The sequence below is a fragment of the Amphibalanus amphitrite genome, unplaced genomic scaffold (assembly GCF_019059575.1).
Source record: "Amphibalanus amphitrite isolate SeventyFive unplaced genomic scaffold, NRLGWU_Aamphi_draft 001127F_arrow, whole genome shotgun sequence".
Lineage (NCBI taxonomy): Eukaryota > Metazoa > Arthropoda > Thecostraca > Balanomorpha > Balanidae > Amphibalanus > Amphibalanus amphitrite.
Window position 1 is genome coordinate 68694 of NW_024882621.1, and position 25841 is coordinate 94534.

At 49.3% G+C, this 25841-nt stretch overlaps 2 protein-coding genes across 3 annotated transcripts; both read right to left on the reverse strand.

The window, feature by feature from the left end:
* Nucleotides 1-1165: 1165 nt before the first annotated feature.
* On the reverse strand, nt 1166-7436 carry LOC122370365 (BLOC-1-related complex subunit 6-like). Of its 2 annotated transcripts, none has more exons than XM_043345902.1 (4): nt 7192-7436; nt 5698-5944; nt 5085-5444; nt 1166-2465 (listed from the first exon to the last, which is right to left on the reverse strand). In XM_043345902.1, the coding sequence occupies exons 2-4, from the start codon at nt 5914-5916 to the stop codon at nt 2331-2333; spliced, it is 714 nt and encodes a 237-aa protein (XP_043201837.1). In that variant the 5' UTR covers nt 5917-5944; nt 7192-7436; the 3' UTR covers nt 1166-2330. The 2 variants fall into 2 exon arrangements, with proteins under 2 accessions (XP_043201837.1, XP_043201836.1); XM_043345901.1 differs by lacking the exon at nt 7192-7436 and adding an exon at nt 6549-6801.
* Nucleotides 7437-7764: 328 nt separating this feature from the next.
* Nucleotides 7765-25800, reverse strand: LOC122370378 (phosphoglycerate kinase-like). The gene is made up of 9 exons (XM_043345927.1): nt 25412-25800; nt 16571-16774; nt 16123-16267; nt 15523-15722; nt 15086-15224; nt 14532-14666; nt 9073-9194; nt 8371-8570; nt 7765-8139 (listed from the first exon to the last, which is right to left on the reverse strand). The coding sequence occupies exons 1-9, from the start codon at nt 25474-25476 to the stop codon at nt 8099-8101; spliced, it is 1251 nt and encodes a 416-aa protein (XP_043201862.1). The 5' UTR covers nt 25477-25800; the 3' UTR covers nt 7765-8098.
* Nucleotides 25801-25841: the final 41 nt, after the last annotated feature.

Consider the following 25841-nt stretch of genomic DNA (forward strand, 5'->3'; position numbering starts at 1 on the left):
GCCGAGAGTGTCAGACGGAGCCAGTCACCCGGAACTGAGTCCGACTTCCTCCGAGGGGAACTGCGCCACACCGGGCGCCGGGGGCAGAACGAGCTGAGAGGCTCCAACTCCGGCCGAGAGCCGGGAGCCGCCGATAGGCAAATGTGGGAGAGGAGACGCTACCGGGGCCACATGCGCTATTAGTTGAAAGATACGAGTTACAGTGATGAATAGTTGGGATGCGTAAAATACGCCCACTCTCACCACCACTCGATTGGTAAGTTCCTTACCTATAGATTTGGCCATCCGGGTTCGATCCCCGGGCAATACACATGGTAATGCCGCTACCTGACCGCTTGGAACAGCCTGAGGGTTCCGGTTAGCGCCTTGGTCCACTGGATGTGGTGCTTAACCCGAACCAAACCAACCAACCACCACTCGAGTGGGACAGGGGGCACTGGGTCCAAAACTGAGACTCTGACAAGTGACACCTTGGTCGCCCTGACAGCTGACAGCTGTCGAGCTGACAGCTGGGGGTATTCTAGCCGCATTGAAACTACTCGTCGCTGAAGCCTTATCTTGATACCAATAGCATATACAGAGTCGATGTGAACTGGGGCACCGGGTACGTCAGCCAGGCTCACCCGTACTGCGCCGTTCTTCGCAACTTCGCGTTCAATACAGCAATTTGCAAGTTGTTAAATAAAGTTGATTGTTAGTGGCTGAAGTTGCAACGAGATAGCAGTTAACTATAATATTTCTTTTAGAGAGGAAATCGCCTGGAGTAGTCGACAAAGGAGATTATGATGCGCCAGTCACGGACAGCTTGTTGAAAAGTGTTCAAAGTCGTGTCAGCGAATGCCGGCACAGCGGGAGACCTGTTCGGATGTTAGACGCTAGTTGAGTGAGATCTTCGGTCCAGCGTCATCGACCAGCAGTCCAATGATCAAACGACTGTAAATTTCCTCGCCAGTGACCGTGCGGGACAAAATGGCGCATGAGCGTCATTCGCTTCTGTAGTATACCCTCTGCACCGTTTTCCTCATTGGTACGATTTCGGGCACGATAATGTACCATACTCGGCAAAATATGAGAACACTGACAAGATAAAAACGAATGAGAACGTCCCTCAATAAGGAGCTATACTTATGTCTATGTTTCGATGCCAGATTTCCAAAGATCCGAGTCACGAATGAATATTTGCATTTAGCTCAACATTTCATAGTCAAGTCACAGCGGCGCTCTATGAACATGGGACTATAAAATCACATTACGTAGATATTTCGCGTAAAATACAAACGAATATATACGAATTTGAACACAATAAAATGCAACTTTAAATGCATACAAAATAACATCACATAATCGACATCAAAGCATCGCCTATTTGCTTCCACTATAGCTTTAGCAGCTTTCCACTTAAGCAGTATTCAAATCACATCTGGATAACACTGGAGTCACGTTTGATGAGCCAATTGGACCTCGCTGGCGACCAATGTTCGATAGGTGTCGGCGCTGGCTCAGTCGCGCCAGACGCCGTCAAAGACACCGCCCAGTCGCGATGGATGTCCGGTAATTTGGTGTGCTGTCAGACTGCGGTATCGGCGCAGTCGTGGGAGCGACCTCTGACGCCAGCCGCGCAGCCGCTGCTATCGATTTGTTTGTTTGTTTGTTTTGTTGGGTTAGGCCCTTTCGGTCCAATGAGACCATTTCAGAGCCGGGAGGATGATAGGATATAGGGGGAGACATTGGTCTGGGCAGGCACCCTAGTGAGTCGCCGGGGCTGAGCCCGTCCAGAGGACAGGCCACCCAGCCCCAAGGCACTCACTGCACCCGGCTACGGGGTGCGCTCCCTCGGGAGCAGCGGTGCCGCTCCAAGGGAGCAGCCCGCATGAGATAAATTTGCCTGTCCAGCCCGGAGGGGGGTTGCGGCGTGGAGGAGAAGGATTTCAGTATCTTGAGGATAGAAGCAGGGAACGGTGCTGCTATCGACTCGGCGGCTCAGAGTCAGCGAGTCGCACTGATGAGTTTGTAAGTGTCTCGACTAAGTTGCACCGGTCCCCCGACTCAATTGTCTCCGAGTCTCCCGGCTCGGCTGTCCATGAGTCTCCCAACTCAGGTGTACGAGTCTCCCATTCGAATTGTAAGTCTCTGAGCTCATTTACACCACTCTTGGCTAAGTTGTACGGACCTCTCGGCTCAGCTGTAAGAGTTGCCCAACTCAGATATCAGTGTCTCCGAACTCAGCTCAAGTGTTCCCCAACTCAGCTGTCTGTGTCTCCAAACTCAGCTCAAGAGTTCCCCAACTCAGCGGCGCGAGTCCCCCAACTCAGCTGTCTGTGTCTATCGGCTCAGCTGCCGGCCACCACCGCCCCCTCGAACAACTCGAGCAGCCGTTTGAGCTCACGCACCTGTACGACCAGTGGGTGGACCTGCTTCACGGCCTTGTTCAGCTCCTCGGTCTTGGCCATCAGCTGATACATCGCCTGGGGGCAGACGGAATAACATGAACCGCACGGTACACCGCGACCGAGCATAGCGTCCCGCTCACAGCTAAACAGGAAACCCGGTATTACCCCAGACTATGTTACTAGCATAGCACGTGAGAAAGACCTAAACGAATAAAAAGATCGTGTGACGCACACAGTAATACGAAGGATATGATCCTTTATTTGTTTTATTCATTCGATGAACCGCCTACAGACAATGCTCATTACCAGAGATGTAAACAAAAAAGTTTCCAAATAACTCTGAAAGATATTAGAAACATACAAGAAAGAAAATCACGGATAGTCCAATGCCACGCAAATACCTGTGGCAGTGGAAGCCGCTGCATAATGCGGCGATGAAAAGGGTTTCATAAGGAGACAGATGGCGGTGGATATTGTACTTAATCAACTAAGGTCGCTGGTTACCGGACCTGGCGAACAGCACTTGTCGCTGCCGGGAACTTTAGTCAACAAACTCAAAATGATGAACTGGTTCTTATTCAGCGCCTTACAACGAAAATAGAACTGTGGGTAGCATGTGTTTTGTCGCGTCATTTCAATCAATAGGGGGAGGGATAGAGGAGGAGAACGAGCCCTCCTGAGAATAGGCAAAAATAGCCCGTTGGAAGGAATGCAAAATAAAGAGAAAAGGTGTCTATTTGTGTCTGAGAACTGCCATAAGCAGGCATTTCATCAAATGAATCCATAAGTAGCTGTCTTTCTTTTAAATGATTTGGCGTTTAACAAAGAAGAGCATAAACGTAGCCCCATCTACATAGACGAAAGACACAAAGGAAAGTGTGGGTCAGGGAACGTTGACCAGAAGCCACGAGCTTGATAATATGGCATGACAGTACAAGAATGCAGTATGTCAGCCCAGGAATGACTACTGCAGTGTCCATGAAGAGTGAAGACCCCGCACCAGAGCGAGCGCCACTGTCAAGCAATACATAGTCGTGAAATCCTGGTGCAATGTGCGAACTATTCGTAACGTGCGTAAACTAGTCGTGAACTATTTGTGTCATCAATGCGTGAAGTAAACTTGACAGTCTCAGTGGGAAGGCACGGTCACTTTGCGATGCCCACCGATTCGTGAACATGTCGTGAACTTATCGTGAAGTCGACGTGAGGTATTCGTGAAATGTTCGTGAGTCGTGACAGTTCGTGACAGTCGTGGCTTGTCGCACATTGTCACGCATGTGCACGCATTTCCTGCATCGGCCCAATGAGTTCACGAGTTCACGAACAGTTAACGAATAGTTCTTGCGACTCGGTCGCGAAAATTTGACGGGAACAAAATTTTTAACATTTCGAAATTATCGCTCCGACATGCCATGCATTAACGAGTTAACCCACACTTCACCGTCAGTATACGACTAGTTTACGCACTGACACGACTCGAGTCGTGCCTTTAAATCGTGAAGTGTCAGCCTGGCTTAACCGACAAGACAGCTTAGCATTGCTCGGAGAAGGGGAAATGCATCCGAGACGGTGTTCAAAAAATGCACGTCTAACTCAATGCACACATCTGTTGCGATAGCCTTGAAAGCAGACTGCATACGATCATATTCGGACTAGACCAACCATACGAGCCCCACGGTTCCGTGAGATCTGCATCGGAGATGAACCGGTTGTGACCATAGTAACACAGCCATTTGGGAGCATACATAAAGATGCCACGCGATTGCTGCACGTGCAAGCATCCAGGGAAAATAAATGGAACGCGCATCATATCGCATCAGATGTGGCTTCTCGTTTTATTATAGCGCTTGTGAAATTGGTTCAGGGAGTAAGCTCCGTTTTCGGAGCTGTATCAAAGGGGATTTGGACAACGAATAAATGAGCAAAATCGATCTCCATAAAACACAAGCAAATGATTTTTGCAAAGGTACCATCTCTACATTTATATGTCATTTCGGGCTATCGGCAAGCATGTCTGATGCTAACATGAATGTTACCGAGAGACAGATACTGTTCAAAGACAAATTGACCATTCGGCGATTACGTAATGCTTGGGAGTGTTCACTGTTCAGTGTCGGAAAGGAATGGAGTAGACTTTTCTCATGTTATCGATGCAAGAACAACTTAAAATATACAGAATGATATAACCTAAGTATGTAAAGTCCGGCTTTTGATATGTAATGTCATAAACTCATCACTAGCGTTCAGTAATTCGTCCATCAGCTCAGCTGTTCGCGGAGCGTCGGACTGCAGAACGTGACAACCCAGGCCCCATTCCCATCGTTGCTCGATATAAGAGACGGGGATGTTTTGCGATTGGAGGCAGCAGTCTGTTAAAATCAGAGTGACTAAAACCGACCGTCCTTGACTGGTAACTATGGAAGCTATCAGGGCAAATGCAAGGCATTGACTTCAACGCCTGCCGACACCCAGAACTTAACACAAATCAAGCTGCCATCATACCATTCCGACCGTCTCACACAGGGAACAATCCGAAACCCGGCATAAACTCGATTTCGATGGCGAGACGCCTTTGGGGCGACGAACGAGCGAGCGCAACAGCACCTAAATCGGGTCCCAGTATCCACTGGTAAGCGAGAAGCATTGACAGAAGACCCTGGTCTCACATTCCGGCCGCCGTCACTCGCCAATTACCTTAATGTTGGCATCCACGCTGTCGCAGGTTTTGCAGACGGCGTCTCTGTAGGCCTCCATGGAGTCGACGGCCAGCGACGAGATGCTGTACATGGTGCCGGTGAGGCTCTCGATCAGGCCGTCGGCGGCGGCGGCCAGCCGGCGGGCGTCCCGCTCCAGTTCGTCCAGCAGCGCGGCGGAAGGGCGCAGCGGCGACCCGCGGCCGGCGCCCTCGGAGGGGACTGCCGGCTGCTCCGGGGTGGCCGGAGACAGGTCGGGCGACAGCAGCGTGTCGCTGCCGCACCCCAGCGCGCTAGAGCGGCCACTTGAGCCGCCCGAGCCGCCGAACGGACAGATCTCCGAGTAAGAGGTGGTCATCAGCTGCCGCAGAGAGACAGGAGAGCGGGCGTGAGAGTATGAACGAGCAGCGAGACGCAGACTGACATTCTAACAACAAATTTGAAGGTATTATTGAAGTGATTATAATACAGCACAAACAAGAGATATTAGCCAGCTTACACTGCTGCATGTCTTAAAAAAATACATGACACACCACCCTGAATCTTCCATAGCCAGACAACAAGAGCCAGTCAGCTAACACCTGGGCTAAAACATGGTAAGATAGAGCACCCACCCTGTCTGGCCGCGCCTCCTCGGCGGCAGCTCTGTCCGGCCGCGTCTCCTCCACTGCTGTCCTGTCCGGCCGAGTGTCTGCCACGTCCACTGTGTCTGCAGTCTCCGCCAGCTGCTGTGGCGGACACGGTTCCGCGGCAGGCGCTACTGCGGGCGCCGCGGCGACCCCCGACTGGTCGACAGAACGGCGCACAGGAATTGGAGGCGGTCTCCTCTGCATCGTGGAGCTAGGAGCTCATGCAGAACTTCTGTGAATGATAGGAGTTTTATCACAGTGGTTCTGAATTGTTTTATTGTTATTACTTTTCTCCATGCTAGCTAGCTAATTTTAAAATGCACTCAAAGAATGAGTAAAACTCTACGTTAAGCTAAACATGGTGTTCAGAGTAAATTTGACAGCTTCTTTTCCTCTCTTGTTTCAAAACCCATTGGAATATAATTGATCTACTATAACCGCATTCTTGATTTATAACTGCAGTATTGAGCAAATTTTGTTGTTTGCAATTGAAAAAAGTGTAGCTGAGCTAGTTGATTGGAGCCCACCAGAATGTCGAAAGTTGGAAAAGAATGATAACCACCATAATAGGCTGTACTGGTTTTCATGTCTATCTCGTGATGATTGACAAATGCTCTTTGAATGCTAGAAAGACCACCCGAGTGGGATTAAAGGACTGTACAAGAAATGTGAGAGCTTTGGATTGTAAGAGGTGGCACAGAGACTGCCTGCTCAGTGTTTGTTTCAGTGCCCAGGCCACAGGGCTTGTCACCTGGCAAAACCCCTTGCTCAATGAGCAGTCAAAACTTTATCCTATCTGGGATGAACAGTGGACCTCCTAACTCTACAAACAGCACCTGTTATGAAACCACTGCCACTTCTTGTTTGATGTTCATGAAATAGGTGCTGCTTGTTTGGTGTAGATGAGTGAGAAAGACACCACATTTCCTGTTCTATTTTCTAGCACCAAAGCTGAGGGTGGGTAAATGTGAAGATGAAGTCCACATAAATAAAAAACATAATCGGTATCAGTAGAGCTGGTCTCACCATCAGCGTATATTCCATAGTAGGAGAGAAACTGCAGGTTGGCTGTAAAAGGTAGGCTGTAGGTTGCAGGTTGGTAGGTTGTATGTTGCATGTTGGTAGGTTGTAGGTTTGGTTAGGTTAGGTTAGATGCTCCGACAGTGACACCAGCTTTACTGATACCTACCATATAATCTAACCTGACCTAACCTTTGTCCTTACGGATTTTTAATTCGGATAAATCACTTTTTCACGCTGGTGGGCGATTTTCACCCAATGAAAAACATAGGTACTGTTGGGCAGGTGCTTCTTTTCAAAAAAGTTAAAAATATGAATTAATTTTTGTTTTGATGTTCAAATTTGACAATTAGGTATGTCCAAGGCTGGTATGTCTGAGACTGAGTTTGCTCTGAAAAAAGCAAAAAGTGTTCAGGCCATACAATTAGAGGCCCCAGCAAATATTAACCGCAGACTCACCTCATAGTCATAACAACAATGTAAATTGATCTTATTATATATTCCTAATCATATTATATAACTATAATTATATCTCATTATATATCATATTCCTTCCTAACTGTAACGTCTGTGATGACACTTCATAGGTCAAAATAAAAAGAATAATGTTCTAAAACAAATTCTCGAACTCGCCAACGCATCTTTCTGCTAAGTGAGCGAATTTTGAGCGAATCAACGCGTTAGTTTACCAAAAATACTGATGCACGCAAAGCAAATGAACAGGTAAGTATAAGCCATGTTTGAAACTAGCAGTCCAGAAATGGCGCAAAACGTTTACTACCATATTCCTTTACGAAGTATTTTTGTACTAATACTAAAAAGACGGCAGAGCATTTTGCGTGAGCGACCACTTCCTTGAGCAGGACCGCCGGATAAAGGCAGCTAGGGGGGGGGGGGGGGGGGTCTGGGCAGACACCACGGTCTGCGATAACCGCGGCTTACTTCGTCCAGGGCCGTGACGCTGCAGCGCGCTGCGCTGCGCCGTATTGGCACGACATTTGAGCAGCACTCATGCGGACAGCCAATAGACAGTTCGGGTCTCCCAATAATGTATTGACGAGTAGTAAAGTAATCTTGTTGACGCCTGCGCTCCATAAAAACAACGGAAAATCACATCGGGTATCATCACATAGTTTGACAAGATTCCAGGACCTATTTTGAGGACCTCCGCACGATTCTCTTTGCACAACAAAAAGCATCTAACAAAAGTATCAGTACTTCATGCAGAATCCCTACGATACAGCAAAAGCATGTACATCGAGACTGAATGCTGAGCCAGTCGACTCCTGGACCGCGCGCAGCCCTCTGACTGTGGCGCCTCTCCCGTCGCCAAGCTCGTGCCTGTGATCCCTTATCTTCTTCCAGCCTAACACTCGGACAGGGCAGCCACGCCCGGAAGCACTTTACCTGAAAACGGACAGCAGCGAGTTAGGACAAATGAAATGCACGGCACCATACAGTATGCACTTAGCTGAACTTCTACCATGAATGAGTGAACTGAAACAAACCAGACCATCTTCGATCCATCCCACAAATTCACCCACCCAACAAACTGATCAGCCATCCACTGCCCTTCCAAACCCCACCATCCACCCACACCCCCACCCCTCCACCACCAGCCCGTCACCGCAGACTGACCCTCGAGCAGCTCGAGGCTGGCGCCGCCGCCGGTGCTGACGTGGCTGACGGCCTGTTCGGTGCCGTATTTGGCGCAACACGTGGCCGTGTCGCCGCCGCCGATGATGGTGGTGGCGCCGGACGAGGTGGCCGCCACCACGGCCTTCATCATGGCCTGTGTGCCGGCGGCGAAAGGCGACAGCTCGAACACGCCCGGCGGGCTGCCAGGAGAGGGAGACGGGTTAGTCAGTGACGCGAGGTCGCTTATCGACGACACATTAGCGACACAAGGTTGCTTACCGACATTGGCCTACGTTGATTACTTTATCCTGACATGATGACGTGCAAACTTTGCAGCAAAAACACTTCAATATAGGTGCAACTGTGTGGGGTCCTGCTTTAATGCCACTCGCTTGACCATATGAGTTAGAGCAGCGAGCTTCCACTGAGCTCAACTGAATCTGACGTCAATTCGGCACGCGGAACGCACCAATCGTTATAAGATCAACCCAAAAATTTAGGGCAAATAAGTTTTCACGGGAAATGAATGTGGTTTTCGGAAGTGAAGCCAGCGGTACAATTTAAACTCAACGCCATGCGGAAGTCTGAATGAAGCGACCACCTCAAATAACAAAATATCGTTTGGTAAACTGAACTATTAAATGACAAATCATCCAATCACCTATCCTACCTATCGGCTAACTCGTAAAGGAATGCACTAACCCGTTCCAGACGATAGTCTTAGCCCTGGCGATGACGGGCTCGAACGCAGCCACCGACTTGGGTCCGACGTCCAGGCCGAGCCAGCCGTCCGGGATGCCGCCCTCAACCGTGGCAGAGCCCACCTGGGGAAGGGGGGGGACATGTTCAGCAATATCACAACACAGCACAACACAGCAGCCAGCCGCCCGGGAGGCCGCCCTCCACCGTGGCAGAGTCCACCTGGGGAATGGGGAGACGCGGTCAGCGATATCACAACACAGCACAATATAGCACAATACAGCAGCCAGCCGTCCGGGATGCCGCCCTCCACCGTGGCAGAGTCCACCTGGGGAATGGGGAGACATGGTCAGTGCGCTTACACATAGCACAACACACCACAATACAGCACAAAACAGCTAGGGCCAGCCGTCCGGAATGCCGGCCTCCACGGTAGCAGAGCCCACCTGGGGGAGGGCGGAGATCACCGATAGAAACCTAGGGGCTGGGAGTGCAGGTGCGGTGTAGCACGCTACATCTTGAACATTTAACGTAGTATCTTTTCGGCACGGCTCGGTCCGGCAGTCCCCCCCCCCTCGCAGTCCGGTCACAGGCCTAGCCCTCCATTCACACACCCATCGCTGCTACCGGGTGACGCACAGCTGAGCGGAGCGCTGCTGCTGCGCTCTCCTCCCCTCTCATTATTCACTACCCCCCCCCCCCCCAGTCACCAGGCCCCCCATCCCCACTCAGCACTTTTCTCCAACTCCCCCCAACGAGCACTGTCCATGAGAATAGCCCGCAGTAGACACATCTGCGAGAAGACGATGCCGGTCACATCAGTACGAACCGTCCCGGCACAGCTGAGTCAACAAGCTACGTCAGAACTGCGGCGGCGGCGGCGAGCGAGCACGTTAAGGTACTCTGTCACTTGTCACGTACTCTGTCAGGTACCACAACAGCTGCGCCGCGCTGAGTCCCACGGTGGGAATGGCACAACCAGGAATATCCTACGGCAAGCAAAAACGCTGTAGTTCCAGAGGTCTTCGCAATGGGCAGCCGTTAAACTCTCATTACAACGCCCGCCTATGGAGACAGCTACCGCAGGATGAGCGATCCGAACCTCCTCAAATAACGCTGGATCAGTAAGATATGTCAACAGATCATGGAGCAGTGTCAAGGATAGATGCCGGCTGGAGCACACAGCCTCCTTTGTCGGGCACAGCAACCCAGGGTGAGTGACCCTGGCAAAACAACCGGGTGACCGACCTCACAATGGCCTCATGAGGTAGTTCCAGAGATCTCCGCAGAGGAAGAAGGCGCTGACTTACGGCCACACCCGGGACAGTGGGCGGAGCAAGAGTGACGTCACAAGGGGCGTTGGCGGCAGACGAAACGGAAGGAAACAAAAGTTTGAATAAAATAAAATTGAAGAATCAAAATTAAAACTCGAAAATCACAAACCTTTCGGGGATTGTTTTATGCCAGTGATTACTAAAATAATAAACCACTCAACACGAAGACGATTCGACGGCCAAAAATTGCAGGCACAGAGGAGCAAGGTGACTAAACAGAACAGAGGGCGCCATCTTACGGACCCACCCACCACAAGAAGACAGAGGAAGATGACGGCGCAAGGGCGTGGCAGTCACCCCCTCCCCCCAACTATAAAAGGGTGCGCCACCCAACCAGAGGGTTACATTCGAGCAGCCGAGAGTCACAGTCCACAGCTGGAGCCGGAGACGCCATCTGGGAGCCGCCGTCAGTCCGGGGTCACCCGCGAGAAGCCTCTTCGGTTCGACCGACCAGAGCCGGAGGACAACCGCCGACGCTTGTGACCACACTGAGAAGCGGAAGCGCAGAGAAACTCCAGAATGTGAGTGTTGTTGAAAAGTCTGCTCAATCCCAATCCTTGACCCCCCCCCCCCCCTCTGCCCCTTCCGTGCCGTGACGACTGCCAAACATTTTCGGTTGCCATAAAATGCACTCTCAATTGGAATTGGAAAACTTAAATTACTTTGAACTTATTGGTCCAGACACCCTAGTAGCATATTAGGATCTGAATTGTGAGGTCATGTCAGAGTCGCCAACAAACCGTTATTGTCTGTTGGGGTTCACGATTAGGCCGAGAGCGAGAGGCTAAAATTTGAATAAGCAGCTCATTGTCACGAACGTTGAGATTGATGACAGGATACGTGACAGCATTTAATATGTCTTTGTCTTTGGTCAAACTGGTTCGTTCGATTTATTGTCGGCGGTGGTCAGGTACGATTTGAGATTGGAACGTTTGTGAAATTAAGGATTTAGATTCGTGCTGTACTCACTAAAAGTTGCATTGCGAAATCATTGGTAATATTGCTGTAGGGATTAATTGCGAAGTCGAAATCAATTATAGAACAGGTAAATACGGTTGAAAAGGAATGTAATGTTTTAAGGTGACGACTGATTCATGCAATCGATCTATGAATATGGCTATGAGTTATGATTTTCGACAGATACGAATGCTTGAGCTTACGGCGGAATTTCTTCTGTTACATAGGTGCAGAGTTGAGAGTAGTGGTTTGAGGTCGACGGTTTTGACACTTTGCGACTTTAGATGGTCCTTGTAATTTGCGTCATTGAAATTGCGAAATGTCGAGTAATAGGTAGCTGTAGAATTGTTTGTGGTTAGAACTAATATGCGACTAATATTAGTACCGATCGTTGTGCTTCTGTAGAATAAATATTAGAAAAGACCATCTTTGTTGGGAAACGATTAAATGGGACAGGAATTTAATTTAAAAAAAAACTTACGTGGAATGGAGCTGATGAGATGTCGAACAGGGAGATATTGCAGCGATATTTTACCAGATTTACACTCATTGACACATCCGGTGAATCTACCCGGCCAGAAGAGACAACACGCACGAGCACTGTACCGCGAGTGTTGACGCGCCCATAACGGCGTGACGGTGACTGACGGTGTCGACGCGGCGCCGGCCGGCGGCCGTGGTATTCGTCGTCCCCGACGCGGGCGTTGAGCCGCCAGAGGGCGCGAGGAGCAACCACAACAGGGGCAGTGGGTTAGCCGTAATTGGGGCGCGTGCGGTAGGTGAAGGTCATCGTATAGAAACATGGTTAGTTGTGGAAAGTTGCAACGGGATAAGAACGTAAACAGTTAATGCATAATTTTAAATATGACATGCTTTATGATATCTAGGACTGCAGTTCGTTTGATGTGCATTGGTTACTGCGAATATAAGGATGATTTAAATTAGATTTTCTATGAAAGGCTAGGAACCCCTATGACAATATTCTGGCACTCTATAAAGATAATTTGTATAGGTAACTAGTAGCCCATCAGAAGCTATCGAACGAGTTTCAAGGAGTCATTTCCGTTTGAGCATTCAGTAATTTACTATGATACGGTGGATCACAACCAGACGACAGATCGGTGCGTACTAATTGGTGCTAGATCACCTGATTAAATCAAGAGCGGTTCAAGGTCGACTAGGATTGTATACGAGAACTGATGATTGGATTCACGTGTGCAGCAGAATTTATGACTTGAGATTACGATTTGGCTAGGATAAATAATGCGTTTCTATTATCCGTGTTCTTGCGAGTTAGCGCCAATCATTACTCCACCAATATTGGCATAGGGCATTGGGAGGCACAGACGGCTTGTTTGCCCGTCTCCTATGGCGTAATGTTTACCAGCATGACTGTATGAGACACAGATGCACTTCTCTAAACCCACGTCCAGACCGGAATGATAAGAGGGACACACCGTCACGTACGCAGGGCATATGCACGTTTTCCGCCAGTGGTACCGGCCACTGTTAATTTTCCCGCTTAGGTAACACTGGGTGAGAAGGCAGTGAGAGGTTTCTACGGCAGGGGGAGGGGGAAGATTGGCGCAGTATGCAGTGGAGAGTAAGTTATGCCAAAGGCAAGAAGCCGAAGGTCAGGGGTGAATCACCCAAAGGGCGGATAAAGCGAGCCGTAGTGTCCCGAATAAGTCCTCATACTTATTTCGTAAAGGTACTCTAATCGGTACTGGACAGCCTCAGGGGAGGGAAGAATGTACTCCAGGACACGTAAGGCCTTGAAGAGTAAATCCCATGGTTTAAGGATAGTTCCAGGATATGAACTGTGGTCCCTGGGTCGTGAACGGGAATGTTACACGCGGACCGGAAGAGGGCATAGGTAATCTCTCCCGGTAGAGAGATAAGTCGGATATAAATCGTGTATGTGTGTACCATAAGTCTATCGGACGTGTAGTGAATCCCATAAAACAGGAGGGTGGATATTTGTGCATAATTATTCTGGACAGCCCTGCGATAAGTATGTTTGTCGCCGGTTAGCGGAGCGTGCATATGGATTTCGGAAGAGACATTTATCTCGCCGGGGAGACCATGGTTTGTAAGACGCCTAACACTATCGGAGGGAATTTCGGGGGCTACCAATTAAATTTGGGTGAATACATGAAATGTGAACGTAATGCGAGCAAGGGTGTGAGAATGATGACGCATGAATCTTAGAGTAAGGCCGATAGGGATTGCGTAGAATTCGGTTACGGCAGTCGCGCTAACAACCCTCGAGGGCAACTAAACTATAGCGACGCTAATACGAATTAAGTGGGCAATTTTCGTAATGGGGAGGCCAGTGATATAGGAATGGGTGACTGGACGAATGATCACATTCAATTAATCAATGTAATTACCACCCATAAGTTTGGCAGTGGTCATCGGGACTTCGAATGCCCTGTCCTTCACCAGCCCAACTGTGCCGCAAACCCAGCTGATCGGATCCCTCTATCCCTAATCCGAGCAGTGAAGAAGCATCTCGTGCATCATGGTCTATACAATGAACAGAATCATCAAGCCTCTAAATTAAAAAGCATCTTCCATCAGATGTATTTGTATGCAAGGTGGATCTGGATCTACATCTCTATCAGGTGGATATCATCATCCATCTCAGCATCTTCATCACTATCTGGATCTATCTCAGGATCTCTTCAACGACTCTCAAGTTCCCCTGTATCACCAGCTCTACTATCGAGTTCCTTCCAGCAGCGAAATATTCTCTCTTCTGCTACAACCAGGCGAACGACAAAGGACCGCGGTGTTTGACGAACCGCAACGATGCAGCAGTGTTAACCGACGCCTTCTTTCCCTTCTTTCCCTTGCTACAGCGGCAGAGTGGGCGGGAAAATATTTACATAGAAATTTACAGGTTGGGCAACAGATGACTACGCAGAGCAGCGAAAGGTTGTTGAGTAAGCCAAAAGGCAAAGCAACACATAACCGGACTGAAAACAGCGAATGAACAGCAAATTTGACACTCGGACTCGGGTCTGTTGAAATATAAAGCATGAAGTAAAACTGGCCTTTATAATCACAATATCATTTTCGGGAGAAAAGTAGACTTAAAATTCCATTTCCATACGCTAAACTAAACGCTAGTTTGCCGAAATCGAAGGATCCACATCTTATACGTACGTTGGCGGCCTCGTCGAACTTGTCTCCGGTGACGAAGTCGACCGGCAGGTGAATCTGCACGTTGTTCGCCTTGGCCTTCTCCATCAGTTTGGAGACGATCTTGGCGCCCTCGGCGTCATACAGAGAGCTGCCGATCTGCGGCGACACGAGACACCACGGTAAGTCGAATAAGTACACATTGCAGGTGTGAGTCAACCACATGACAATTCAAAACACTGTGTGATCTGATTGCTGCAGCGTACAGTTATAATCAAACAATTCACTTCAGGGATACAATGTAATTAGGGCCGTAACATGCAACGGCCATTATGTTACAACCATGTAGCAGTATATGTTTAATACAACCAGCTTGTCGTCGATTGTAGAAAGTTCGTCGGATTAGCTTAGGTGAGATGCATACCACCACGACTAACCACAGTTGCCGCCGTTGAACATACATTAATAAATTTGTGCCTAAAAACGACCACAACGTAGACGTGTTCCGGGAATTTCAGAAAATACAAGTTCACTAACCACCGATGTTCCACATGCTACAAAAGGTTCCGCGTGTTTACCTTCATGCCGTTGAGCTCCTTGAGGAAGGTGAAGGCCATGCCGCCGCCGATGATCATCTCGTTGACCTTATCCAGCATGTTCTCGATCAGCTGGATCTTGTCCTGCACCTTGGCGCCGCCGAGAATGGCCAGGAACGGTCTGCAGACATCGGTACACCGCGTGACAGTACTTCAACATTTTTTTTTTATAGGATGCTGGATAGGAAATAAAGAACAAGAGAATGATAAAGATAGCACTAGTCGTCAAAATAGTATGGGTTACATGTGGTGTACCAGGGAGGGTATTGTTTGGGTGAATGATGAATCAGGCTAGTGCAGTTACATTGACCAGCCACCAGTGCAGCTCACATCCAACCATATCATGCATCTATATTATAGCTCACAACACCTCTCCCATTGTCATCAACGAGTCAGGCACACCCTCTAGATCTGCTCACCTCTCTGGCGACTCCAGCGCCTTGGCGAAGTAGGTGAGCTCCTTGCTGAGCAGGGTGCCGGCGGCGCGCTTCTCGAAGCCCTCGCCGAGCATGGAGCTGTGCGCGCGGTGCGCCGTGCCGAACGCGTCGTTCACGTACACATCGCCGAGCCGGCGGAGCGACTGGCGGAACTCGGCCGTCTTGGCCGGGTCCGCCTTCACCTGGAGACGCAGACAGACAACCGTCAATGTCTCGGGACACCTGGCACTACAGGCAGGCAACTGTCAATACCTTGGACCGTACCGGCAAACACACACAAATCGTCGAAAATTCACATCTCTCAAGGCAGACACACAATCGTCGGCGTCTCGGGACACTTGTTAGCACAGACGGACGGCCGTCAATGTCTCAGGTTAACGTTTAGCGCAGGTACAAGGCGCCAACACCGAAGGGGCATACGGTAACGTCAGCCATCGTCACTCGTCAATGTGCCATGCTTCATAGGGGTCTGTGTTATATCAACCGAATGAGGGGTATTTTGGTAGACTAGGGTTTTGGGACAGACATTGTGAAGTGCTTTGTGTGACCCAACAAGCGGCATCTGCAGGCTGCAGGTCTGACCTTTTCGCCAGCTTCGTTGACTCCCTTGCCCTCCTCCTCGACGTGGTAGCGGAGGTTCTCCAGCAGGATGACGGAGCCGGCCGGCGGGTCCTGGCACGCCTGCTCCACCGCCGGGCCAACGCAGTCGTCTAGGAACAGCACCTCCCTGCCAAACACCGGACACTTCAGTGGACTGGGTTCAGGGGAAGAGAGCGGTACGTCAGGGATAAAGGCAGAACAGAACACTAGAGAAAGCACGTCCCTGCCACACAGCAGACACATCAGTGTACTGGGCTCGTGGGAAGAGAAGAATCAGTCGTGGTTAAAAGCCGAAACAAAAACACGGGGAGAAGTGTCAGCTATATGGCCTTGGTGTCAGCTAAGAAGCAGTTTGAGTGCCTTTTGAAATGAAGGGCATTTGCATCTACAACCTAGTTAGATGTCGCAAATGCCATCCAGTCCAGCTCACCTCCCGAGGAGTTTGCGGAGCTCCTCCGCGACCGGTTTCATGGAGGCCTTCTCGCTGCGGCGTCCGTCCGGACGGCCCAGGTGCGACATGAGGACCACGCTCTTGGCCTGCTTGTCCAGGGCGTACTGGATGGTGGGCAGGGCGGCCACGATACGCTGGTTGTTGGAGATCTTGCCATCCTTCAGCGGAACGTTGAAGTCGACCCTGGAAAGGTGAGATAACTGTCAGTTATTGCTGCTTTTTACAAATTCATCATCATTTCAAAGCGTAATTTATTCACGAAACAAATGTATCCTTTACATCTACTTCCATCTGTGCCAGTTGTTGTTTACATATTACAGAATTTGACAGAGCTAGACTATGGCAATGGAATCTGTCATACCTAGAACAAAAAAAAAAGAAGACAAAACTATGGTTCTCAGCAGGGCTGCGGAGTCGGAGTCGGAGTCGGTCGGAGTCGACAGTTGTGACCGGAATCGGAGTCGGAGTCAGAGTCGATTTTAGAAACCCGAGCCGGAGTCGGAGTCACCGAAAATCCGTCGACTCCGCAGCCCTGTCAGGTCTGCGGAGTCGGAGTCGGGAGTTGGAGTCGGTCGGAGTCGACAATTCTGGCCGGAGTCGGAGTCGGAGCTGGTTTTTGAAAGCCGGAGTCGGAGTCGGAGTCGCTGAAAATCCATCGACTCCGCAGCCCTGGTTCTCAGTGTGTGGATCTGTGAACTCGGCGGTTTGCATTTCACTGCAAGTGCAAATCTGCAAAGCACATTTCTTCGTACCCATGTTATTTCGTCATGCATTAACCCTCGCCCGTATTGATGTTACTGGGGGGGGGGGGGGGTCCGTTGGACCCAGGGCTGCGGAGTCGGAGTCGGAGTTGGAGTCGGTCGGAGTCGACAGTTCTGCCCGGAGTCGGAGTCGCCAAAATCTCACCGACTCCGATTCCGGAGTCAGAGTCTGCATGGCTCAACGTCATGCACTGCACCTGTTTGATTGACGATACTGCGCTCGAAATTAGATTTTGTCGAAAAAAGGCCATCTTGCTATTTTGGACGAACGTTTTCAGCGAAAGAACCAGAAGACGGTGAATTCCCCAGAACCTGCTTTTTAATTCGGCACGTTAGTTAAAATGCATAATTTGCATATTTGCAACGCAAAGCCTTGGAACTTACAAGGGATCGTTCCAGGCGAGATAAAAACATCTCCATTATCAGCCATGATATGGATTTTAATAGAACCGTCCGGAGTCGGAGTCGGAGTCGGAGTTGGAGTCGGAGTCGATTTTTGAAGCCGGAGTCGGAGTCGGAGTCACCCTAAAATCCATCGACTCCACAGCCCTGACCCCCTTTGCCATTTGGCCCCTGATCGAGCTAGATCTTCGCGGAAAAAACGAGCGTGTTGTCCGTGACGACAGGAAGCCGATGGTACCCAATTTTAAGGTCCTAGGCCATAAGTTGACCTTCTATGTCAGGTCAGTGACCCGTAAGCCGGGAAAATCGGGATCTGTCAGAACTTGATAAAGTGAGGTCGCAACCCACGGCATCCCAGAATCAGTGAAAACGGACGGTGGCCCGCCCTTCAACGGACACGACTTTACCATGTCCGCGCGCTGGGCTGGCTTCACGCACCGCAGGGTCAGCCCCGAAGACCCAGAGGCAAACGGCCTTGCGGAGGCCTTTATGAAAATCATACAGAAAACATGACAATGACATACGTCCCGCATCGAAGGAAAAATCCCAAACAGGAGTTGTACAAACTCCTATGACAGTACCGCGCAACACCGCACCCCAGCACTGGAAAACTCCCCGCGGAACTACTCTTCAACTAGCCTTTTCGTACTCGGCTGCTGACAGCTGAGAGAACAACATCTAGAACACCATCTCATGACGTGCAGAAACACGACGCACGGGCAAAGAATGTGCAGAAGGCCTACAAGGACACCCCCAGGCCCCAAGAACGTGCGACCTCACAACAATCAAACAGGCGATACGGTTCTTCTGCAGAGCCGGTTTACCTAGACAGCCTCACGCTACGACCCAGAGCCCTACAAGGTCGCCCAGCTGAAGGGAACGTAAATCACCGCCACTCGCGGCGGATCTGCCCTCACCAGGGACTCGCAGAAGTTTAAACGGATCGTCCGTCTCCAGCGACCCAACTTCAAACAGCACCTTCCACTAGGCACTAACGCTGCATGGCAACAGCAAAGAACCGTGTCTGGGATCAAACCGGCAAAAGGCCTACCTCCTCAGCTACGGTCAACGGCGCGGCAGCGCCTCCACACGCTAAGTCTGACTTCTAAAACCTCCAGGACTGCGGAACTGCCCCTGCCACAGCCGACTGTGGACGCCCCGCCCAGCTGCCGGTCCGAGCTCGCCAGGTGCCCTCACACCTCTCGGAATAGGATCTCTCTTGAGCATGCGATGCCGCGCCCCCTTCCTTGACATATAATTTAAGAAGCACACATTTCGTTCACCACTGCATTAGTGGCCGCAGGTACTGGTGCGGCCATGCTGTCGTGCGGTGTTATCTGTTCGTCGTTATCTCAGGGAGCCTCTTTTTCTGTTTCGCCTGTGTTGTGAATAGCTGTAGAAGACTTGGTCCTCATACCTTCCTCATGCATGTTCATCGGCCAACATTTCGCGCTGCGAGTAGCCGCTAATTCGCATGTCCATAAAGTTAGCGTCGTATTCGTATTCGGATTCAAATTCGAGAAATGATTTCGCTCAAAATTGGCATGCAGATAGCCCATGGCACGCTGAGTTCGAAAATGGTGACCTTTTTTTCCAAGGTCAAACCGTTTGACCTTGAGAGGTCAAAATACTGCGTACCCTGTAGAATCTTTGTTTATGGTCCGATTTGAAAAATTCGACCACCAGTGTGTTCGTCTCATCAAGAAGCAGTAGCACATTCAAAAAAATCCGAGGTCAAGGTCATAGGTCAAGGTCAAGGTCACTTTAAAAGTCGCCGTACCCTATAAAATCTTCATTTTTGGAGCTATCGTAAAATTTCCCCCACCACTGTGTTCGTCTCATCGAGAAGCAGTAGCATATTCAAAAAATCCGAGGTCAAGGTCATAGGTCAAGGTCAAGGTCACTTTAAACGTAAATTTTAGTCCCCGTACCCTATAAAATCTTCATTTTTGGAGCTATCGGAAAATTTCCGCCACCACTGTGTTCGTCTCATCGAGAAGCAGTAGCACATTAAAAAAATCCGAGGTCAAGGTCATAGGTCAAGGTCAAGGTCACTTTAAACGTAAATTATAGTCCCCGTACCCTATAAAATCGTCATTTTTGGAGCTATCGTAAAATTCCCCCCACCACTGTGTTTGTCTCATCGAGAAGCAGTAGCACATTCAAAAAAATCCGAGGTCAAGGTCATAGGTCAAGGTCAAGGTCACTTTAAACGTAAATTTTAGTCCCCGTACCCTATAAAATCTTCATTTTTGGAGCTATCGTAAAATTTCCGCCACCACTGTGTTCGTCTCATCGAGAAGCAGTAGCACATTCAAAAAAATCCGAGGTCAAGGTCATAGGTCAAGGTCAAGGTCACTTTAAACGTAAACTTAAGTCCCCGTACCCTATAAAATCGTCATTTTTGGAGCTATCGGAAAATTTTTACCACCACTGTGTTCGTCTCATCGAGAAGCAGTAGCACATTCAAAAAAATCCGAGGTCAAGGTCATAGGTCAAGGTCAAGGTCACTTTAAACGTAAATTTTAGTCCCCGTACCCTATAAAATCGTCATTTTTGGAGCTATCGGAAAATTTCCCCCACCACTGTGTTCGTCTCATCGAGAAGCAGTAGCACATTCAAAAAAATCCGAGGTCAAGGTCATAGGTCAAGGTCAAGGTCACTTTAAACGTGAATTTTAGTCCCCGTACCCTATAAAATCTTCATTTTTGGAGCTATCGTAAAATTTCCCCCACCACTGTGTTCGTCTCATCGAGAAACAGTAGCACATTCAAAAAAATCCGAGGTCAAGGTCATAGGTCAAGGTCAAGGTCACTTTAAACGTAAATTTTAGTCCCCGTACCCTATAAAATCTTCATTTTTGGAGCTATCGGAAAATTTCCGCCACCACTGTGTTCGTCTCATCGAGAAGCAGTAGCACATTTAAAAAATCCGAGGTCAAGGTCAAAGGTCAAGGTCAAGGTCATTTTAAACGTTAATATTCGGATTCAAATTCGAGTCATGATTTCGCTAAAAATTGGCATACAGATAGCCCATGGCACGCTGGGTTCGAAAATGGTGACCTTTTTTTCCAAGGTCAAACCGTTTGACCTTGAGAGGTCAAAATACTGCGTACCCTGTAGAATCTTTCTTTATGGTCCGATTTGAAAAATTCGACCACCAGTGTGTTCGTCTCATCAAGAAGCAGTAGCACATTCAAAAAAATCCGAGGTCAAGGTCATAGGTCAAGGTCAAGGTCACTTTAAAAGTCGCCGTACCCTATAAAATCTTCATTTTTGGAGCTATCGGAAAATTTCGACCACCACTGTGTTCGTCTTATCGAGAAGCAGTAGCACATTAAAAAAAATCCGAGGTCAAGGTCATAGGTCAAGGTCAAGGTCACTTTAAACGTAAATTGTAGTCCCCGTGCCCTATAAAATCTTCATTTTTGGAGCTATCGGAAAATTTCGACCACCACTGTGTTCGTCTCATCGAGAAGCAGTAGCACATTCAAAAAAATCCGAGGTCAAGGTCATAGGTCAAGGTCAAGGTCACTTTAAACGTAAATTTTAGTCCCCCTACCCTATAAAATCTTCATTTTTGGAGCTATCGGAAAATTTCGACCACCACTGTGTTCGTCTCATCGAGAAGCAGTAGCACATTCAAAAAAATCCGAGGTCAAGGTCATAGGTCAAGGTCAAGGTCACTTTAAACGTTAATATTCGGATTCAAATTCGAGTAATTATTTCGCTCAAAATTGGCATACAGATAGCCCATGGCACGCTGAGTTCAAAAATGGTGACCCTTTTTTCCAAGGTCAAACCGTTTGACCTTGAGAGGTCAAAATACTGCGTACCCTGTAGAATCTAAAAGTGACCTTGACCTTGACCTATGACCTTGACCTCGGATTTTTTGAATGTGCTACTGCTTCTCGATGAGACGAACACACTGGTGGTCGAATTTTTCAAATCGGACCATAAACAAAGATTCTACAGGGTACGCAGTATTTTGACCTCTCAAGGTCAAACGGTTTGACCTTGGAAAAAAGGTCACCATTTTCGAACTCAGCGTGCCATGGGCTATCTGTATGCCAATTTTGAGCGAAATCATTCCTCGAATTTGAATCCGAATATTAACGTTTAAAGTGACCTTGACCTTGACCTTTGACCTTGACCTCGGATTTTTTTGAATGTGCTACTGCTTCTCGATGAGCCGAACACAGTGGTGGCGGAAATTTTCCGATAGCTCCAAAAATGAAGATTTTATAGGGTACGGGGACTAAAATTTACGTTTAAAGTGACCTTGACCTTGACCTATGACCTTGACCTCGGATTTTTTTAATGTGCTACTGCTTCTCGATGAGACGAACACAGTGGTGGCGGAAATTTTCCGATAGCTCCAAAAATGAAGATTTTATAGGGTACGGGGACTAAAATTTACGTTTAAAGTGACCTTGACCTTGACCTATGACCTTGACCTCGGATTTTTTTAAATGTGCTACTGCTTCTCGATGAGACGAACAAAGTGGTGGGGGAAATTTTACGATAGCTCCAAAAATGAAGATTTTATAGGGTACGGCGACTTTTAAAGTGACCTTGACCTTGACCTATGACCTTGACCTAGGACTTTTTTGGATGTGCTACTGCTTCTTGATGAGACGAACACACTGGTGGTCGAACTTTTCAAATCGGACCATAAACAAAGATTCTACAGGGTACGCAGTGTTTTGACCTCTCAAGGTCAAACGGTTTGACCTTGGAAAAAAAAATCACCATTTTCGAACTCAGCGTGCCATGGGCTATCTGCATGCCAATTTTGAGCGAAATCATTACTCGAATTTGAATCCGAATACGAATACGACGCTAACTTTATGGACATCTAATTCGCCATGCTCCAACTCCCTCCATACCAGTAAAGCGCCTTGAGGGGCGACAAATGGAGCGAGCGAGTGTGGGCCTTGCACGTGCGAAATTTCGAGGTGGTACCTCTAGCTGACTTTTGTGCACTGTATCCGACTAATCAGTCTCTAGCGAAGTGCCAAATTTGAGCGCAATCGTCCCAGCCGTTCTCGAGATCTGGAAGCGGCACCCTGCACGTGCGCACGTGCAAAATGGGTCCCAACTCATAGGCGGCGGAACGATTTGAGACAAGGGGGGGGGGGGGCACCAGCTCAAGGAGCCAAACCTAGGGTACCCCCAAATCCTGTTTTCTCATCGGATTTAGGCCACTTATTTTCCGTCACAGCCCTGACACGATGATTTTTTTATTTTATTTTTTTTTACTAAACGAAAATGGCAGTTCACTCCCGTATGTGTGGTTAACTTTAAGCTGATCCTCAAGTACCTATGTGTTTGTCTCTCCCTTATTGTCGTTTGATAAATTCCATTTATCCTACATGTATCAAATTCCCAAGAAGTACTAAATACTAATCATTGGCGAATCCCAGGGGGGAGGTCACATGGGTCATGACTTAGGGCCTGGGGTCACCACATGCCTGCCAGGAGCACCACAGGCCTGACAGCCGACAGGGGCACCACAGGCCCGCCAGGGGTACCACAGGCCTAGCAGGGGCACCACGGGCCTGTCAGTGGCACCACAGGCCTGTCAGGAGCACCATCGGCCTAGCAAAAGCACTACAGGTCTTCCAGGGGCACCATAGACCTGCCAGGGACACCAGAGGCCTGCCAGGGGCACTATCGGCTTCGCAGGGGAACCACCGGCCTCGCAAGGGCACCATGGGCCTGTCAAAGGCACCACAAGCCTGTCGTTGGCACTTTAGGATTGTCAGGGGCACCACAAACCTGTCAAGGGCACCTGCGTTCTAACAGGGGCACCACAGGCTCGCCAGGGGCACCACAGACCTGCCAAGGCCCAGGGACACCACAGGCCTAGCAAGGACACCACAGGCCTGTCAGGGGCACCACGGGCCTGTCAGGGCCCATGGGCACCTAAGTCATGTCACAGGGCCCACCGTAGGCTTGTCAGGGGAAGGGTAGTTAGGTACCACAGTCTTTCCAGGGGCACCAGCGGCCTAGCAGGGGCACCAGTCATCACATGACTAACCAAAAATAAAGAAAATAAAAAAAACTGAAAATAGGGCACCACCAAAATTGAGTGGCCGAAATCCGTTGAGGTTTTAATTTTGGGTATATGTAGGTAGGGGCACCACTTCGATTCATGACCCTCCCCTTGGAGTTTTCCCGAATCCGCCCCTGGTACTAATACATCAAATTTAAGGGGGGCACCTTGCTATTGGTGCCCCCCTTGCAGAATTCAAGGGGGGCACGGTGCCCCGGTGCCCCCCCCCCCCGTTCCGCCGCCTATGTCCCAACTGACTTTTGCACGACACCCTACTAACCGGTCCCTAACCGCATACCAAATTTGAGCGCAATCGGTCCAGCCGTTCTCGAGATCTGGAATCGACCCCTGCACGTGCTGCAACACCCCAACTGTGGCACATGCAAATGCATTGCCTAGTGAGTGCCTACCTACATGCCAAGTTTCAGTGCAACCGGCCCAGTAGTTACCGAGATATTGCAATTATTACGAAACTGACACCTCTTCGTTTTGCACGTGGCACGTGCATAAGGGGTCACCCACATGCATCGGGAATAGTCCAATACTTGGTAGAAGGAATGAAGCTACCCTACAAAAATAACCGCATGTAAATCGGTCAAGTAGTTGCTGAGATATAAGCTTCCGACCGCTCATTATGGAGCGAGCGAAGCGAGCGGAGTCTTACGTAGAATAACGGAAATTTCTGAGTATGAGCGGCCGGCCGGCCGTGGTCACGCTTTTGCGACGCTATGCGCTGCAGCTCCTTGGCCCTGTTTCACGGCGGAGCGCTGCAGTGCGCTGCGCGCGTCGGTGCGTTGGGTTTCCATGGCAATATCAACAAACTTCCCTCTGACGCTACGCTATGACGTCATCGCAAAACGCTAGCACCACGGAGCCAGCACCATCCGCACATTAGCAGTATTCGCACTCAAACCTCTGTTCAATTGGTACTAGGTTCTTCAAGGTCTCTGTTCGAAACGCGATTTACCATAAGCTAACGGATCGCATGCAAAGCCATTCAAGTGACGTCAGGGGTATGCCTCAGCTCCCAGCGCAGCGCGCGCAGCATCGGGCGGTGAAACAGGCCCCTTGTATTCAGGGTATTCTCTTAGCAGACGTCGCCCCTGCTGCCTTATCTAGAAGGGTAGGTTGTAGGTTGGTAGGTTGTGGGTAGGGTAGGTGTTCTTGACCTGAGGAGGGACTGTACAATTGGACCCCAACGGTGCCTCAGTGTGTCAGTGTTGCCTCGCTCAGGTGTGTTAGCCTCTCAGCAATGGGCTGTGAATAAACGAGAGGGCAGATATCTTTACACCTGCCGTTACTAAGCATTGCATAAATGAGCATGGATCAACCCTGCGCCGGTATCCATGCCTATACACGAGGTCAGGGGTGGAGAAATATGCCGAGTTGGGGTTGCACGGGCGCAGCAACTCCGCCACCGCCCTAGTGTTGACCTTGACCTCCGCCGTTTGGTGCGGCTCCAAGGCCAAGCTGCGCAGCCGGCGTGGAATTGGGAAGACTTGTGCTACCCCAACTCGGCACAATAGTCCGCCTGTTTTGCGGACCTAAAGTAAATAAATACCCCATTGTCCAACCCTCCATGAGGTCCGAGCTCACTCACCTCATCAGAACCCTCTGACCAGCGAGCTCCAGGGCCTCAATAGAAAGTTTCTTGTTGAGTGACATGATTCTCAAAATGTAATACCCTGAGGTGCAAAATGGTTCCAGAAAACTCACAATAGACCACAAACCCCCTTGCCACAAACCAAGGCCACAAACTCGCCGGCAAACAGCGTGACGGAAATTGCGCGAGCTGGAGTTGAATGCCGCTGGAGACTGGAGGTCAGTGATCTGAAACAAACTTACTCAGAAGACGGTAGAATTCTTTGGTTGTTCCATTACTTCTTATGCGTTACCGCTGCATGACAACATGTCCTTTGACTTAAATGCACCAATAATAAAGGCAATGGTTTACCACCCAAGGTTTACCAGTTTGAGTTGGATTATTTTGAACCAAATTAAAGAAAAATAACCTTCCACCTCTAATCTAC

Excerpts from the sequence above, each read along its gene's own strand:
- LOC122370378 (XM_043345927.1), bottom strand. The coding sequence starts at position 25,476 with ATGTCACTCAACAAGAAACTTTCTATTGAGGCCCTGGAGCTCGCTGGT. Across the intron at positions 15,225-15,522 it reads GCGCTGGAGTCGCCAGAGAG|ACCGTTCCTGGCCATTCTCG; the intron begins GTGAGCAGATCT and ends CGATGTCTGCAG. Across the intron at positions 8,140-8,370 it reads CAGCCTCGAGCTGCTCGAGG|GTAAAGTGCTTCCGGGCGTG; the intron begins GTCAGTCTGCGG and ends GTCCGTTTTCAG.
- LOC122370365 (XM_043345902.1), bottom strand. The coding sequence starts at position 5,916 with ATGCAGAGGAGACCGCCTCCAATTCCTGTGCGCCGTTCTGTCGACCAG. Across the intron at positions 5,445-5,697 it reads AGGAGGCGCGGCCAGACAGG|CTGATGACCACCTCTTACTC; the intron begins GTGGGTGCTCTA and ends TCTCTGCGGCAG. Across the intron at positions 2,466-5,084 it reads GCGTGGATGCCAACATTAAG|GCGATGTATCAGCTGATGGC; the intron begins GTAATTGGCGAG and ends GTCTGCCCCCAG.